This window comes from Coregonus lavaretus (genome assembly GCF_964263955.1).
Source record: "Coregonus lavaretus genome assembly, contig: HAP1_SCAFFOLD_55, whole genome shotgun sequence".
NCBI lineage: Eukaryota > Metazoa > Chordata > Actinopteri > Salmoniformes > Salmonidae > Coregonus > Coregonus lavaretus.
In genome coordinates this window covers 427,501-445,309 of record NW_028161934.1, presented here as the reverse complement: position 1 = coordinate 445,309, position 17,809 = coordinate 427,501, and the positions used below count along the sequence as shown (strand labels likewise).

The following is a 17,809-nucleotide window of genomic DNA, read 5'->3' as shown; positions in this document are numbered from 1 at the left end:
AAAGACTATGGTTCCCCAACAAACGTAACAAGAGAAAAATAGAGTTAAAAAATAATAATTCTAAAACGGTACAACAAGATAACATACCATCAGCCATTTTCTACCTTTTATATTATACTGTATAATTTCTACTAGTGTTACTATTCAAGAGTTCACAGATTTGTCTGTTTTTCCCCACATGTTCTACTATTGGTCCACAGGCCTTAATGGTTGATACTTAAGATGATTATTATAGGTGTGTCCAGACTCACACACTGTAGGAGGGAGGAAATCCTCATGGCCTTTTACAGTACAGGAGTAACTGTCTGCAGAGTAAAGTCAGACCACTAGAGTATTACAGGAATACCTGGCCAAGGCTTTCGACTCTGTCAACCACCGCATTCTTATTGGCAGACTAAATAGCCTTGGTTTCTCAAATGACTGCCTCGCCTGGTTCACCAACTACTTCTCAGATAGAGTTCAATGTGTCAAATCGGAGGGCCTGTTGTCTGGACCTATGGCAGTCTCTATGGGGGTGCCACAGGGTTCAATTCTTGGGCCGACTCTTTTCTCTGTGTATATCAATGACGTCGCTCTTGCTGCTGGTGACTCTCAGATCCACCTCTACGCAGACGACACCATTTTGTATACATCTGGCCCTTCATTGGACACTGTGTTAACAAACCTCCAAACGAGCTTCAATGCCATTCAACACTCCTTCAGTAGCCTCCAACTGCTCTTAAACACTAGTAAAACTAAATGCATGCTCTTCAACCGAACGCTGCTTGCACCCGCCCACCCGACTAGAATCACTACTCTCGACGGGTCTGACCTAGAGTATGTGGACAACTTCAAATATCTAGGTGTCTGGTTAGACTGTAAACTCTCCTTCCAGACTCACATTAAGAATCTCCAATCCAAAGTTAAATCTAGAATCGGTTTCCTATTTCGCAACAAAGCCTCCTTCACTCATGCTGCCAAACATGCCCTCGTAAAACTGACTATCCTACCGATCCTTGACTTCGGCGATGTCATTTACAAAATAGCCTCCAACACTCTACTCAGCAAATTGGATGTAGTCTATCACAGTGCCATCCGTTTTGTCTCCAAAGCCCCATATAATACCCACCACTGTGACCTGTACGCTCTTGTTGGCTGGTCCTCACTACATATTCATCGCCAAACCCACTGGCTCCAGGCCATCTATAAATCACTGCTAGGCAAATCCCCGCCTTATCTTAGCTCATTGGTCACCATAGCAACACCCACCCGTAGTCTGCGCTCCAGCGGGTATATCTCACTGGTCATCCCCAAAGCCAACACCTCCTTTGGCCGCAATTCCTTCCAGTTCTCTGCTGCCAATGACTGGAACAAATTGCAAAAATCTCTGAAGCTGGAGACACTTATCTCCCTCACTAACTTTAAGCATCAGTTGTCAGAGCACCTTACCGATCACTGCACCTGTACACAGCCCATCTGAAATTAGCCCGCCCAACTACCTCATCCCTATATTGTTATCTATTTTGCTCATTTGTACCCCAGTATCTCTATTTGCACATCATCTCTTGCACATCTATCATTCCAGTGTTAATACTAATTGTAATTATTTTGCACTATAGCCTATTTTATTGCCTACCTCCATAACTTGCTAAATTTGCACACTGTATATTATATGTATTTCTGTTGTATTTTTGACTTTGTTTTGTTTTACCCCATATGTAACTCTGTGTTTGTTTTTATCGCACTGCTATGCTTTATCTTGGCCAGGTCGCAGTTGTAAATGAGAACTTGTTCTCAACTGGTTTACCTGGTTAAATAAAGGTGAAATAAATAAATAAATAAAGTAGGGTCATGGAGATGTTGTCCGTTCTTGTACCAGATGTAGGTGGGGTTGGGGTTGTCGGTCAGAAGACAGGTGGTGCTACAGGTCAGTGTTCTCTTCTTTTCCTCTGTGGAGGAAGACACCTTCACCTGCAGGTCTGAATGATTCTAATGAATTATTAGAATTAGATATTACATATTACCTGTGTGTCATGTGTCAATGTGCAGCGGTAGGACGGAGTCAGGCGCAGGACACATAACTGAGTAAACAACGTACTTTACTCGAAAGATAAACAACACTATTTCCACGCAGGGAAAACACACCAGCTCACATAAGTCTTAGACACAAAACAAAGAACAAACACGCACAAAACCATGTGGGAACCAGAGGGTTAAATAGGGAAATAATTAGAATGAAATGGAACCAGGTGTGTACAATCAAGACAAAACACATAGAACAAGAAACAAAGATCGGTGGCAGCTAGAAAGCCGGTGACGACGACCACCCGAACAAGGAGAGGCACCAACTTCGGCGGAAGTCGTGACACTGTGACAGTCAGTTGTACCAGGGAAGCTGTACCCCCATTATGCATACTGTGTTTTAAATCTGAACTTGTACTCAGCTGAATCGCTCTCTCTCAGGTCTGTGATTCTCAGGGTGAAGTCTTTCTCTTTAGTCCCAAGGTACTAAGCACGACCTGTATACTCTGGCACCGAGCTCAGGATTGTAGGCGCCTCATTACATTTATTTTGGATTTACCAGTTTGGTTCTGAGACTACATGATTACTTGGATGTTGATACAGTTCAAGTCGGAAGTTTACATACTCTTAGGTTGGAGTCATTAAAACTCGTTTTTCAACCACTCCACAAATTTCTTGTTAACAAACTATAGTTTTGGCAAGTCGGTTAGGACATCTACTTAGTGCATGACAAGTAATTTTCCCAACAATTGTTTACAGACAGATTATTTCACTTATAATTCAGTGTATCACAATTCCAGTGGGTCAGAAGTTTACATACACTAAGTTGACTGTGCCTTTAAACAGCTTTTAAAATTCCAGAAAATGATGTCATGGCTTTAGAAGCTTCTGATAGGCTAATTGACATAATTTGAGTCAATTGGAGGTGTACCTATGGATGTATTTCAAGGCCTACCTTCAAACTCAGTGCCTCTTTACTTGAGACCACTGCGCCTGAGTGGCGCAGTGGTCTAAGGCGCCGCATCGCAGTGCTAACTGTGCCACTAGAGATCCTGGTTCGAATCCAGGCTCTGTCGCAGCCGGCCGCGACCGGGAGACTCATGGGCGGCGCACAATTGGCCCAGCGTCGTCCAGGGTAGGGGAGGGAATGGCCGGCAGGGATGTAGCTCAGTTGATAGAGCATGGCGTTTGCAACGCCAGGGTTGTGGGTTCGATTCCCACGGGGGGCCAGTATATAAAATAAAAAAATGTATTCACTAACTGTAAGTCGCTCTGGATAAGAGTGTCTGCTAAATGACTAAAATGTAAATGAAAATCAAAAGAAATCAGCCAAGACCTCAGAAATAAAATTGTAGACCTCCACAAGTCTGGTTCATCCTTGGGAGCAATTTCTGAAGGTACCACGTTCATCTGTACAAACAATACTATGCAAGTATAAACACCATAGGACCACGCAGCCGTCATACCGCTCAGGAAGGAGACGCGTTGAAAGTACTTTGATGCAAAAAGTGCAAATCAATCCCAGAACAACAGCAAAGGACCTTGTGAAGATGCTGGAGGAAACAGGTACAAAAGTATCTATATCCACAGTAAAACTAGTCCTATATCGACATAACCTGAAAGGCCACTCAGCAAGGAAGAAGCCACTGCCCCAAAACTGCCATAAAAAAGCCAGACTACGGTTTGCAATTGCACATGGGGACAAAGATCGTACTTTTTGGAGAAATATCCTCTGGTCTGATTTTTAAAAAATGGAACTGTTTGGCCATAATGACCATCGTTATGTTTGGAGGAAAAAGGGGGATGCTTGCAAGCCGAAGAACACCATCCCAACCGTGAAGAACGGGGGTGGCAGCATCATGCTGTGGGGGTGCTTTGCTGCAGGAGAGACTGGTGCACTTCACAAAATAGATGGCATCATGAGGAAGGAAAATTATGTGGATATATTGAAGCAACATCTCAAGACATCAGTCAGGAAGTTAAAGCTTGGTCGCAAATGGGTCTTCCAAATGGACAATGACCCCAAGCATTCTTCCAAAGTTGTGGCAAAATGGCTTAAGGACAACAAAGTCAAGGTATTGGAGTGGCCATCACAAAGCCCTGACCTCAATCCTATAGAACATTTGTGGGCAGAACTGAAAAAGCGTGTGCGAGCAAGGAGGCCTACAAACCTGACTCAGTTACACCAGCTCTGTCAGGAGGGATGGGCCAAAATTCACCCTACTTATTGGGGGAAGCTTGTGGAAGGCTACCCTAAACGTTTGACCCAAGTTAAACAATTTAAAGGCAATGCTACCAAATACTAATTGAGTGTATGTAAACTTCTGACCCGCTGGGAATGTGATGAAAGAAAAAAAAGCTGAAATAAATAATTCTCTCTACTATTGTTCTGACATTTCACATTCTTAAAATAAAGTGGTGATCCTAACTGACCTAAGACAGGGCATTTTTACTAGGATTAAATGTCAGGAATTGTGAAAAACTGAGTTGAAATGTATTTGGCTAAGGTGTATGTAAACTTCCCACTTCAACTGTATGTGCAGGACAGTTCCACTGTTGAGCTTTTTGTAGCACAGAAACTCTGATGGGTGTAAGTCACATTGAAACAGTACTGACCCAGAACACCTAAAACAGTTGTAAACCCATTAATTTATTCAAGTAGGTTATTCAATTATTAGTGCACTCAACAAAAATATAAAACACAACATGCATCAATTTCTAAGATTTTACTGAGTTACAGTTCATGTAAAAAAAAATCTGTCAATTGAAATAAATGAATTAGGCCCTAATCTATGGATTTCACATGATTGGGAATACAGATATGCATCTGTTGGTCACAGATACCTTTAAAAAAAGATAGTCAGTATCTGGTGTGATACAGCTCTGAACACCCCCACCCACCTCAACATACACCCCTGAATGATTTGGGTGCATCCCTAGAATATCTCATTTTTCCTCAAATGTTCAATCGTTCATTACTTCCCACAAATCTAAGAGCGTTGGATTGGTGGGCATGGGCTAGTTTCCACCATATTTCTTATACCAGTCATTTCCTTTCAAACAGCGAGAGGGATAACTGGGCCCAAAATCTGTCTTCTGGCTTATTTGATCGAATATACATTTTGTAACGATTAGGTTGTTAGGAGTGTATTGGTAAAAGTAGGACACGTGACATCCCGGCAACTTTGAGAAATAAAACACATTGTATGGGAGTAGTGCCTGGTTGTGACTAGTTACCACAAACAAAGTCACAAATCATGCCCATTTCTACCATTGGTCTTATTAAAATGTGAATTTAACCTTAACCACACTTCTCTAACTTTATGCCTAACCCTAAATAAATAAAAATACGATATAGACGTTTGACTCTGTGGCTGTGGTAACTAGTGGAAACACGCATATCTGCCCTCTCATTGGCTAAAATGGTCCCACCGGATCTTGCCTCTTTCCCGGTTCCCTTCCATTTTTGAAGACATTTATTTTCTTTGTTAGACCTGCCACTTGAGTATCTGGTAAAATAATGGATAATGTGTTCGAAATCAGTGAAGGAATGTGAACACTTTGGGAGAAAGGAGAGATAATTAGGTCATAGTCACATATTCCTAAACATGACATAGTAGTAGGCTACTTTGTTGAAGGAAAAAAAATCCCAACAAGTTTTACCGTCAGGTTATTTTTGTTATTTTCATTTTTTTTTTGTCCAGCCATTTAAACCGAACACAGGAATGTGGAGGATCAAAGATGATGAAAACTAGGCCTAGACATTTTATACAACACAGCAGGCCTATACTGTTAAAAGGAAACCAGACTTACCCGATCCATTGTGGGAGCTACCGTTTCTTTGTATGACATGAAATGTTGTAGGCTACAGTACAGTTAGACTACTTTGTTGTAGTGTTCAGATAAGGATTAGGCGGTTGCCGGGAGAGAATTCCAGTCTAAAGGCTGCAACTGATGCACACCTAGACTTGAACAATCAAACATCTATTTAAATACCAAAACTGAATTATGTTATGGCAACACAACGTCTCACATCTCACGTAGGCTAATCTTATTTCAGAAAGTTCCTGGATACGATTTTCCATGATCTATAAAAGTCGAGTAAAGTCAACAAAATGTTCAACAACATCCCTTTCACTAAGAATCCTGTTATCTGCTATCGTCTACTTTTACCTGGCAGCAACTTGGAACAGAGTATTATTTGAGTCCAGATGTTCAAGGATATTGATGCATCTCCCTCCCTGCAGCCTTAAAAACAAAGACAGACAACAAACTTTATAACTGGTGAATAACTACACCTGATACTTCAATTAAGCAGGAAAAAGCACTTATTATAACAGATGTGTAGCAATGTAAGACAGGTGTTTCTCTGTTGATTGTATTAAACCGGTTTTATTCTCAGGACCATGACTATAACATTGAGTGTTGAGACACAGGGCAACAACATATCCTGGTCTCTTCTACATAAACACTTAAAAATGACATTTAAAAATGAATATGCAATCAGCAATGTAAAACAAAACAAGAAAACATGAAACCACATTCCAGATGTATGTTTTACAATAAGATTTACATGCAGGCATGCGTTCGTCGTACCAAATCACCAATAAAAAGTAGAATGGTAAGGTATAAGATATTATCAAGTGTATTTCCAGAGTGAAGAGAGTGCAGTTTGGTAGGAGACCTTACTGGCTGTGAGAAAACAGAAGAGTGTGAGGTCTGTGGTTGACATGACCTATAAGTACTGATGGGCAGAGCTGGCTTCCTGCCCCCATGATGCCTCTTCCTAACAACCAACACATCATTCGCTTCACAATAAAAATGTGTGAACATCTTTTTGGAGCACACTTAACATAAAATAATGAAAGTGTAAAGATATCCCTATTAAAATATGTTAAAATAAATGCAAAAACATAAATTGAACACACTAATAGTCCTATGGCTTCTGTACTTCCGTATGTCCCATCAGCTACACTAAAACCTGGTGAAGGGTTTTACAATAAATATGTGAACATATCTTAGGAGAAAACTAATTATACAAGAGGCCTATGCTCCTTATAAAAAATAGATTATTATTATAGATTTAAAAAACAGAATGAATGTGATAATCAGCAGTTGTTGACAGATAATGGATTGAATTGATTGATCTATTGAATACACATAGTATTGTTGAAACATTATTCTACATTATACAATTATTTAATGGATAATAGGAGTTAATTAAATAAGATACAGCTCTGAATACTCCACACCCCAGCACACACACACACACACACACACACACACACACACACACACACACACACACACACACACAGCACTCCTACTAAGAGACACTTGATACAAATGGATCCAGAGCTACATATTATGCTACACAGGTTATCATGGTATTCAGACTTTATTTAGGGATCTGGAACCAGAGCAGGAGATGAGGGAGATAAAAGACGACATGTTTGTTCTTTCTGGTGTTTTTTCAGAGACCCTGAATGAGCAAAGATCTTCCCACATAGACAGGAGTAAGGTTTCTCTCCAGTGTGTGTGAGCTGGTGTGTTGTCAGGTCTCCTGAATTCCTGAAACTCTTCCCACACTGATCACAGCTACAAGGCTTCTCTCCTGTGTGTATGCGTTGGTGTGTAGTCAGGGATAGTGAACGATTGAAGCTCTTCCCACACTGATCACAGCTATAAAGGCTTCTCTCCTGTGTGTATGCGTTGGTGTGCAGTCAGGGATCCTGAATGATTGAAGCTCTTCCCACACTGATCACAGCTATAAGGCTTCTCTCCTGTGTGTATGCGTTGGTGTGCAGTCAGGGATCCTGAATGATTGAAGCTCTTCCCACACTGATCACAGCTATAAGGCTTCTCTCCGGTGTGTATGCGTTGGTGTATAGTCAGGTGTACTGATTGATTGAAGCTCTTCCCACACTGATCACAGCTATAAGGCTTCTCTCCTGTGTGTATGCGTTTGTGTATAGTCAGGGCTCCTGATTGATTGAAGCTCTTCCCACACTGATCACAGCTATAAGGCTTCTCTCCTGTGTGTATGCGTTGGTGTTTAATCAGGGATCCTGAATGACTGAAGCTCTTCCCACACTGATCACAGCTATAAGGCTTCTCTCCTGTGTGTATGCGTTGGTGTGTAGTCAGGGATCCTGAATGATTGAAGCTCTTCCCACACTGATCACAGCTATAAGGCTTCTCTCCTGTGTGTATGCGTTGGTGTGTAATCAGGTGTACTGATTGATTAAAGCTCTTCCCACACTGATCACAGTTATAAGGCTTCTCTCCTGTGTGTATGTATTGGTGTGTAGTCAGGGATAGTGAATGATTGAAGCTCCTCCCACACTGATCACAGCTATAAGGCTTCTCTCCTGTGTGTATGCGTTTGTGTATAGTCAGGGCTCCTGATTGATTGAAGCTCTTCCCACACTGATCACAGTTATATGGCTTCTCTCCTGTGTGTATGCGTTGGTGTGTAGTCAGGTATAGTGAACAATTGAAGCTCTTCCCACACTGATCACAGCTATAAGGCTTCTCTCCTGTGTGTATGCGTTGGTGTGTAGTCAGGGATAGTGAACGATTGAAGCTCTTCCCACACTGATCACAGCTATAAGGCTTCTCTCCTGTGTGTATGCGTTGGTGTGTAGTCAGGGATCCTGAATATTTGAAGCTCGTCCCACACTGATCACAGCTATAAGGCTTCTCTCCTGTGTGTATGCGTTGGTGTGTAGTCAGGTCTCCTGAACGATTGAAGCTCTTCCCACACTGATCACAGCTATAAGGCTTCTCTCCTGTATGTATGCGCTGGTGTACAGTCAGGTTTCCTGATTTCCTGAAGCTCTTCCCACACTGATAACAGCTATAAGGCTTCTCTCCTGTGTGTATGAGTTGGTGTGTAGTCAGGGATCCTGATTGAGTGAAGCTCTTCCCACACTGATCACAGCTATAAGGCTTCTCTTCTGGGTGTGTGCGTTGGTGTGTAATCAGGGATCCTGAATGATTGAAGCTCTTCCCACACTGATCACAGCTATAAGGCTTCTCTCCTGTGTGTATGCGCTGGTGTGTAATCAGGGATCCTGATTGATTGAAGCTCTTCCCACACTGATCACAGCTATAAGGCTTCTCTCCTGTGTGTATGCGCTGGTGTTTAATCAGGGATCCTAAATAATTGAAGCTCTTCCCACACTGATCACAGCTATAAGGCTTCTCTCCTGTGTGAATGCGTTGGTGTGTAATCAGGGATCCTGAATGATTGAAACTCTTCCCACACTGATCACAGCTATAAGGCTTCTCTCCTGTGTGTATGCGTTGGTGTGTAATCAGGGATCCTGAATGATTGAAGCTCTTCCCACACTGATCACAGCTATATGGCTTCTCTCCTGTTTGTATGCGTTGGTGTGTAATCAGGTATCCTGAATGATTGAAGCTCTTCCCACACTGATCACAGCTATAAGGCTTCTCTCCTGTGTGTATGCGTTGGTGTGTTCTCATGGCTCCTGATTGATTGAAGCTCTTCCCACACTGATCACAGCTATAAGGCTTCTCTCCTGTGTGTAGGCGTTGGTGTGTTCTCAGGTCTCCCGATTGATTGAAGCTCTTCCCACACTGATCACAGCTATAAGGCTTCTCTCCTGTGTGTATGCGTTGGTGTATAGTCAGGTGTGCTGTTTGATTGAAGCTCTTCCCACACTGATCACAGCTATAAGGCTTCTTTCCAGTGTGAATCCGCTCGTGAATCATCAATTCCGTCTGTTTAGAAAAACTCTTCCCACAGCCAGAGCAGCGGTGGGGAGGTTTCTTCCCTATAAGTCTCTGCTTGTGTTTAGTGAGACGTTCTGATCTGGAGTGACTCTTCTGGAGAGACGTCTTGTCAGAATCGTGTTGTTGTTGAGCCTCCCCAGATGATAAGCCCTTCCCACTGAGAGAGCAATGGTTAGGGCTGTCCCCTGAGAAACAAAGATATTGAATAGCATGGACATCTGAAATCAGGCTACCTGATGGGACTTTGATAAATGCCAATCAAAATAAACGTACTACTACAGCGACTACATTATTTCTAAGAAGCATATTTGTTTCCGAATTCGGACATGTAAACTATTTATAAGATGCATACTTTCACTTTTTCCAAACTCACTGCACTCGTGCAAAAGAAGGAAGTTTGCGCTGCTCGTGCTAGCACATGCACAGATTAAATATGCCTACATGAATCTGATTAAGGCGTTTACGTGTCCTAATAATTCTAAAGATTGCTCAGAAAAGCAGGTGTTTTTAACAGCGTTGCTTCGATTGTCACCTTAAGCCAATTAAGATAAGCAGAGTAAGGTGTTTACATGACTAATGCCATTCTCAGCCTACGGCCATAACTAGTTTAATGTCAAATTATGAGTGTGCATGTAAACACTCATTGTAAAGCCCTAGTTATTTTGTTAGCTGAAACTATTCCTTAAAAAATATGTTTGCAAAAGAAATATTGAACATCTAATAGTCAAATCATAGAGTAAAAGCAGGTGAGCTGGTCCTAATCTTTGTAAATGTTATGCTGTTTTGTTGTGGAAAACTGAGCAAGTCAACCCTTTCACCCATACATAGACATGCTAGAAATCTTTTAACAAGTACATTTTTTTGTGAAGATTGCATTCAAAACAACCTTTCATTGCCTCTGTCACAAGCGGTTTTATGGCAGATTTAAAGGACTATTTCACCCATGTAATGCACTGGCTTTGTTGTTTTCAGCAGTCCCCTGTTACGTTCAACCATGTCACTTTATTTGGCACATAGCACTTAGTATAGTAATAGTTTTATTCAATGTCTTGAGATTGGAAAACATGTTTATGAAGTTGAACATGTGCTCTTTATGACCAAATGATAATTCGTTTTTTTCTTTTAATACCATGTTACACTTTTAAAAATGGGTGGAACTACCCAGATTTTCTCATCAATATATGATTAATCAATTAATGACTAAAGTGCATAAAGATGGCAGACTTCTGATATGATGTCATTGAAAATTGGGAACATGTTTACTGTGCTAATGACCATACCAAAAAAACAGTAAAGGAGAGCAATGTACAATACAGTGAACTTAGCAAAACAAGAATTTGTGGTAAGTACATGCGGGCCGCCATCTTTATGCACCTCCACTATTGTTACAGAAGCAGACTGTAGTGTAATCTACACACCATGGTTCTTACTTAATGAAATCAAATCTCCATCTTTCTTCTCTTCTCCTCCTCCTCTCTCAGTTCCACTCTGCCCCGGTGTTTTCCTGCAGTCGACCAGACCCAGCAGTAAAGCGGTACCGGGAGGCGTTTGACCTGGGGACTCCGGGAGGGTGGAGGGGAACGGGCTAGCTTTGTCCTGTTGGCCACAATAAATATTAAACAGTTCATCATTAAACCAAATATTTGATTAATTTAGTCTACACCTCTGATTGATTTGGGTCTATCCTTAGAATATCTAATTTTTCCTCAAATGTTCAATCATTCACTACTTCCCACAAATCTAATAGCATTGGGTTGGTGGAGGCATGGGCTAGTCAGAGTTTCCACCATATTTCTTATACCAGTCATTTCCTTTCAAAAAAGAGGAAGAGGCGACTTGAGGCTTATTTGATCGAATATAGGTTTCATAATGATTAGGTTGTTACGAGTGTACTGATAAAAGTAGGTCACGTGACATGCTGGAAACCCATCTTATTTAGGGGCTTCATAGCAAAGGGGGTGAATACATATGCACATACCACTTTTCCGTTATTTATGTTTTTGAAACAAGCTATGTTTTTCATTTCACTTCCCCAATTTGGACTATTTTGTGTATGTCCATCACATGAAATCCAAATAAAAATCCATTTAAATTACAGGTTGTAATGCAACAAAATAGGAAAAACGCCAAGGGGAATGAATACTTTTGCAAGGCACAGTATAATGGATAATCTTGTTTTCAAATCAGTGCACACTTTCAGAGTAACGAGAGATAATTAGGTATTATGAGAGATTCCAAAACATGATATAATAGTAGGTTCCTTTGTTGAAGGAAAATAAATCCTAACAAGTTGTACCGTTGTTTTTTTTGTCCAGCCATTTAAACCGAACACAGGAATGTGGAGGATCACAGATAATATAAACTTGGGCTAGACATTTCATACAACACAGCAGACCTATGCTGTTAAAAGGAAACCAGACTTACCGAATCCATCGTGGAAGCTATTGTTTCTTGAGCGTTTCTTACTAAGACTTTAAATGTGTAGGCTACAGTACAGTTACTTTGTTGTCACAATGTTCAGATAAGGATTAGGGGGTTGCCAGGAGAGAATTCCAGTCTCAAGGCTGCAACTGATGCGCCCCTAGACAAGAGCAATCAAACATATTTTTAAATATCAAAACTGAATAAAGTTAGGACAAATAAACATCTCATGTAGCCTAATCTTACTTCAGAAAGTTCCTGGATAACATTTTACGTGATCTATAAAAGTTGAGTAAAGTCAAGAAAACGTTCAACAACACCCATTTTCACTAAGAATCCTGTTGTCTGCTATCACCTACTTTTACCTGACAGCCACTTGGAACACATGCGCAAAGCGGTTACATCTCAACAGCTAACTCTCGTGCGGGGGTTTCTGGGAATTACTGGTCCCGTTTTTTTGCTGCTGCTATAATGGATGCTATAATAGGACAAAGAGATATTTATACAATATATTTATTGCAACGGGTGCATCAAACCTAATTCACAAGTAATTCTCAATTGTTTTTATTTATTAACAAAGTCTTTCTTCTAAACTAAGCTACAGACAAATATACTGTATTTATAACTAACCCCCTTCTGTCTATGTATGGGTGCTTCTGCAACTACAGGCACTTCTATGTCCTCAGGGTCAATCTTTTGGATGTAATTTTGTAAATATTTTTTTGTATTATTCTTTATATGTGAGGTTCACACTACAATCATCCCAGATTTTTTTAACACCTCTCTATCAAGTATATTAGCTACTTTTCAGATGAATTTTATACCTCAACTTCACTGTATTGTCCTTGTCCCTGACCCAGACTTTTGAGCTTCTACTACGTTTTTCTATGAGAAAACAATAATTACACATTATATAATGTTATCTACTTAAATATCAAAATATACCTATCCTTTGGTAGTGGTGTCATTTCCACCACTAAGGGCAAATTCCTCATTAATAACGTTTTTTTTCTAGAGAATGTTAATTTAGTTACCATGGAAACGTATTGTGACACTGAAGCACATGGCTGCAGTGGACATTTTGTTCCAGATGTGATGTCCAGAAGTTGAAGAAAAATCGAGGTAAATATTGCTTGTGTAGAGAATATTTTCTATTGTCAGTCATTTCCAAACAGGTTATAATTTCTTTAATTTGTGGTAGAATTTTGAATAAAATGGTATACTTTATGTATTTAGTGTAAACTATATGCAAGCTGTAATAATAGGCAAAGAATGCTAAGCAGCCTGTCATTTTCCATCACAAACTTAACTGTGGTGGAAATGACAGAACGTAGTGGAAATTACACAAATCCATGTTATTAGTTTTTATTTTATTTTATTTCAGGCTTATTTAATCATGTTTTAAATTAATTTCATCTAGAAAAGGCTCCAAGGTGTGCACAAGTTGAAAATAACTTGAAGAATGTTATTGTTTCAAAATGCCATCATTGCAGAGTTAAAGCACAAGTATCAAAAAATGCACAGTGCCAAAGACAAACAAGTGACTTCAAAAAATAAATGCTCAATAAATGCCTGGTCAAAGCCGCAAACAGAGCATTTTTGATTTTCAGCAAAAGCAATGAAGGCAAATGAAAGCAGGCCAACAAGTCTTCAATACTCCAGGAAAAAAGCAGTGTAACAGAATTAGCACAGCCACAGAAGAGAAAAATCACTAGATTCTATGAACGTGATGACAACAGTAAAGCAACAACATGGAAAAAGGACTCACTAACGAGGAACAAGAAGAAAAAGTGCTTCTTGAATGGCACAATTCAGAACCTTTATCAGAAGTTTAAGAGGGAATATTCAGAGATTAAAATGGCTTACTATGAATTCTGCAAAAAACTTCCCTTTTGGCTTGTCAAGCCAACAGTCCAGGATAGGGACACATGACTCTGCAAAACCCACACTAACCTCCAGTTCATGGCGGACAAACTACAGTATCACAAAGTGATCAGCTGCAGCAACATTGAGAACCTTTATTGAGTCTTTGTGCTGTGAGAACCTGAAGAAAGAGTGCACGTACAGAGAGTGCACACTTTGCCAGGCAAAAGAGCTTAAACATCTGACATGGAGCAGACATGGTGGTTTGAGTGGGAAAACAAAGGAGCTTAAAACATCTGACTGATGCTGGTGAGCAGACATGGTGGTTTGAGTGGGAAAACAAAGCTGGAGAGAGACAATAGAAAAACAAAGAGAGTAACATGGAGAAGAAGTTCACTGTACATTTGACAGTAAAATAAAATATGTGTGGCACACTGCAGATTGTACTGGTGGACTTCTCCAAAGGATTGAAAGAGAAGTTGGGGAAACACGTGTACAACATTCGACACCAATACTCCAAACTGAGAGAATTAAAAGAGAATCTGCAGAAAGAGGATATCATCGTGCATATTGACTTTGCAGATAACTACCTGTGTAAATACACCAGTGAAATCCAGGCCGTTCACTTTAGTGATTCTCACAAGCAGGTGACCCTCCACACCGGTGTTGGATATACCACAAATGATACAGTTTCCCTTTGCTCACTGAGCTCTTCTATGTGGCATGACCCCTCTGCTATCTGGGCCCATCTCTCATGGCATGACCCCTCTGCTATCTGGGCCCATCTCTCATGGCATGACCCCTCTGCTATCTGGGCCCATCTCTCATGGCATGACCCCTCTGCTATCTGGGCCCATCTCTCATGGCATGACCCCTCTGCTATCTGGGCCCATCTCTCATGGCATGACCCCTCTGCTATCTGGGCCCATCTCTCATGGCATGACCCCTCTGCTATCTGGGCCCATCTCTCATGGCATGACCCCTCTGCTATCTGGGCCCATCTCTCATGGCATGACCCCTCTGCTATCTGGGCCCATCTCTCATGGCATGACCCCTCTGCTATCTGGGCCCATCTCTCAAAAACACTGGCCTACTTCCTTGAGCTCTGCCCATCGGCTACTTTTGGAATCTTACGTTGTCTTATATGAATTAATTAAATGGTTGTTGTTCAAAATGTTTGAAATAACATATTTTCATACGTTTATTTTTACATAGATGTCATTTCCACCACACCTTGTAATTTCCGCCACACCCATATTTTTGAGGTAAATTAGTATTGTTATGATGTGTTTTCTGGTAGAGGAATTCAGGATGCAAGAGAATAGTTAAACACTTAGATGGAGAGTTGGTACAAAGTATTTAATATTACAGTACCGGATTCACATGACAAGCGGTACGTAAGTAGCCTATTGTCATTTGAATGAAAGGCATACAAAATATATCAGTTTATATACAGCTTTGCAAGCTAATTCCATCCAACAGTTGCCAACCATTATTGAGTGTCACTCATCACCTACAATAGCATCCCCCTATATGGTATAGTGTTGCACCCTAGTCAGTATATTCCATGACGTACTCCTTCTAAGATTAGCACCAGTGGCATCCCATCCTTCCTGGCCCGCATACCTTCTGGCACCCACCAGTGACAGAAATAAATACATGGAATGTCCTCATCCTCCCAATCCCATGCAGCTCACAATATAAAAGACAATAACAAATCCTGTATAAAAAGACATCAATATTAAGTATAATTTACATTGATTGATTTGTTTTAGATATGATTTCCCTATGGTTGTTATCATAATCTCACAAGAAGTTTGGGTGGAAATAACTTATTTTCCATGATAAATAAATGTTTTCAGCTGTAACAAAGGCAAGTTTATACATTCAGGCGTCATGTTGAATTATTAATATTAGGAAAACCACTTAAAATAATATTCAATACAAGTTCATGTACAACTGCAACTGCATAAGAAATGTGTTATAAATTAATTTCATGATATTTCATTTTCAACTAAAATGGAGGTTTGATGACGTGATGGAAATTCCATTTATTTATGGCTGTCTGGGAAATAGTACTATCACAGCCCTTATCAGATATTGTTTCTAGACAAATCAAAGACAAGATTAGCGAGCTAATGACAAGCTCATCTCTGCTGCCTGGATGCTTTCACGTTTCTCTCGTCTGGGTTTCTTGCTGTTAGCGAGCGAGCACATGGACAAGCAGTAGCTTACTGCAGTAGTCAGATTACACCAATTATCAACATTTTATTTTTACACTGCACAAATATTTGAGAACAGTCAGCCCTCGAATGCTAGCTAACTAACATTAGTTGATTGTAACATTGACAATGTCTTTATGCATACTACAGGTTTGGAGGCCACTCTAAAGATGAACCCTTTATCCTGACACCTCTGGAGCAGTGCTGCAGGTAAAACATTGGTGAATGATAAAGCATTAAGGTGCAATAAGTAGTGTTATCATGAATATAGTCACATGTAAAGGGTGTTGTTCAGTCAAACACACTAGAGTAGAGAACATGAATACAAAATATAATTTATTCACTTTCACTCCATTTCTCTCGCTCGCTTTCTCTCTCCAGGATCCTCCTCTCCACCCTCTCAGGGCTGGGCATCTCAGGCTCTGCACACTCTTGGATTGCATCCTAATTAGCCATCCTCTGTAGCTCAGCTGGTAGAGCACGGCGCTTGTAACGCCAAGGTAGTGGGTTCGATCCCCGGGACCACCCATACACAAAAATGTATGCACGCATGACTGTAAGTCGCTTTGGATAAAAGCGTCTGCTAAATGGCATATTATTATTAATTGGAAGGCCGCTCCTACCAGGTGACGTGGAGAGGATATGTGTCTCCACCACATACTCCCACAACTGGTGTCCCCCAGGGCTCCTCTTCTCTCTCTACACCAAGTCACTCGGCTCCGTCATACCCTCACATTGTCTCTCTTATCATTGTTATGCGGATGACACTCAACTACTTTTATCCTTCCCTGCCTTCTGACCCAGGTGGCGTCACGTGCCTAGCAGATACAGTTGAAGTTGGAAGTTTACATACACCTTAGCGAAATAGATTTAAACTCTGTTTTTCACAATTCCTGACATTTAATCCTAGTAAAAATTCCCTGTTTTAGGTCAGCTAGGATCACCACTTTATTTTAAGAATGTGAAATGTCAGAATAATAGTAGAGAATCATTTATTTCAGCTTTTGTTTCTTTCATCACATTCCCAGTGGGTCAGAAGTTTACATACACTCAATTAGTATTTGGTAGCATTGCTTTTAAATAGTTTAACTTGGGTCAAACGTTTAAGGTAGCCTTCCACAAGCTTCCCACAATAAGTTGGGTGAATTTTGACCCATTCCTCCTGACAGAGCTGGTGTAACTGAGTCAGGTTTGTAGGCCTCCTTGCTCGCACATGCTTTTTCAGTTCTGCCCACACATTTTCTATAGGATTGAGGTCAGGGCTTTGTGATGGCCACTTCAATACCTTGACTTTGTTGTCCTTAAGCCATTTTGCCACAACTTTGGAAGTATGCTTGGGGTCATTGTCCATTTGGAAGACCCATTTGCGACCAAGCTTTAACTTCCTGACTGATGTCTTGAGATGTTGCTTCAATATATCCACATAATTTTCCTTCCTCGTGATGCCATCTATTTTGTGAAGTGCACCAGTCCCTCCTGCAGCAACCACAGCATGATGCTGCCACCCCCGTGCTTCACGGTTGGGATGGTGTTCTTCGGCT

General features: G+C 40.8%; 1 protein-coding gene across 1 annotated transcript in view; it reads right to left on the bottom strand.

The window, feature by feature from the left end:
* Positions 1-7,403: 7,403 nt before the first annotated feature.
* LOC311119871 (uncharacterized protein) overlaps positions 7,404-17,809 on the bottom strand; it is a gene marked incomplete at its 3' end in the record, with an annotated part of 19,218 nt that continues 8,812 nt past the window's right edge. Inside the window, exons 2-4 of the mRNA XM_084194523.1 lie at positions 11,193-11,358; positions 9,354-9,947; positions 7,404-7,411 (exon numbers count right to left, since the gene is read on the bottom strand). Of these exons, the coding sequence (XP_084050649.1) occupies positions 7,404-7,411; positions 9,354-9,947; positions 11,193-11,358 (768 nt within the window). The remainder of the gene's footprint in view (positions 7,412-9,353; positions 9,948-11,192; positions 11,359-17,809) is intronic.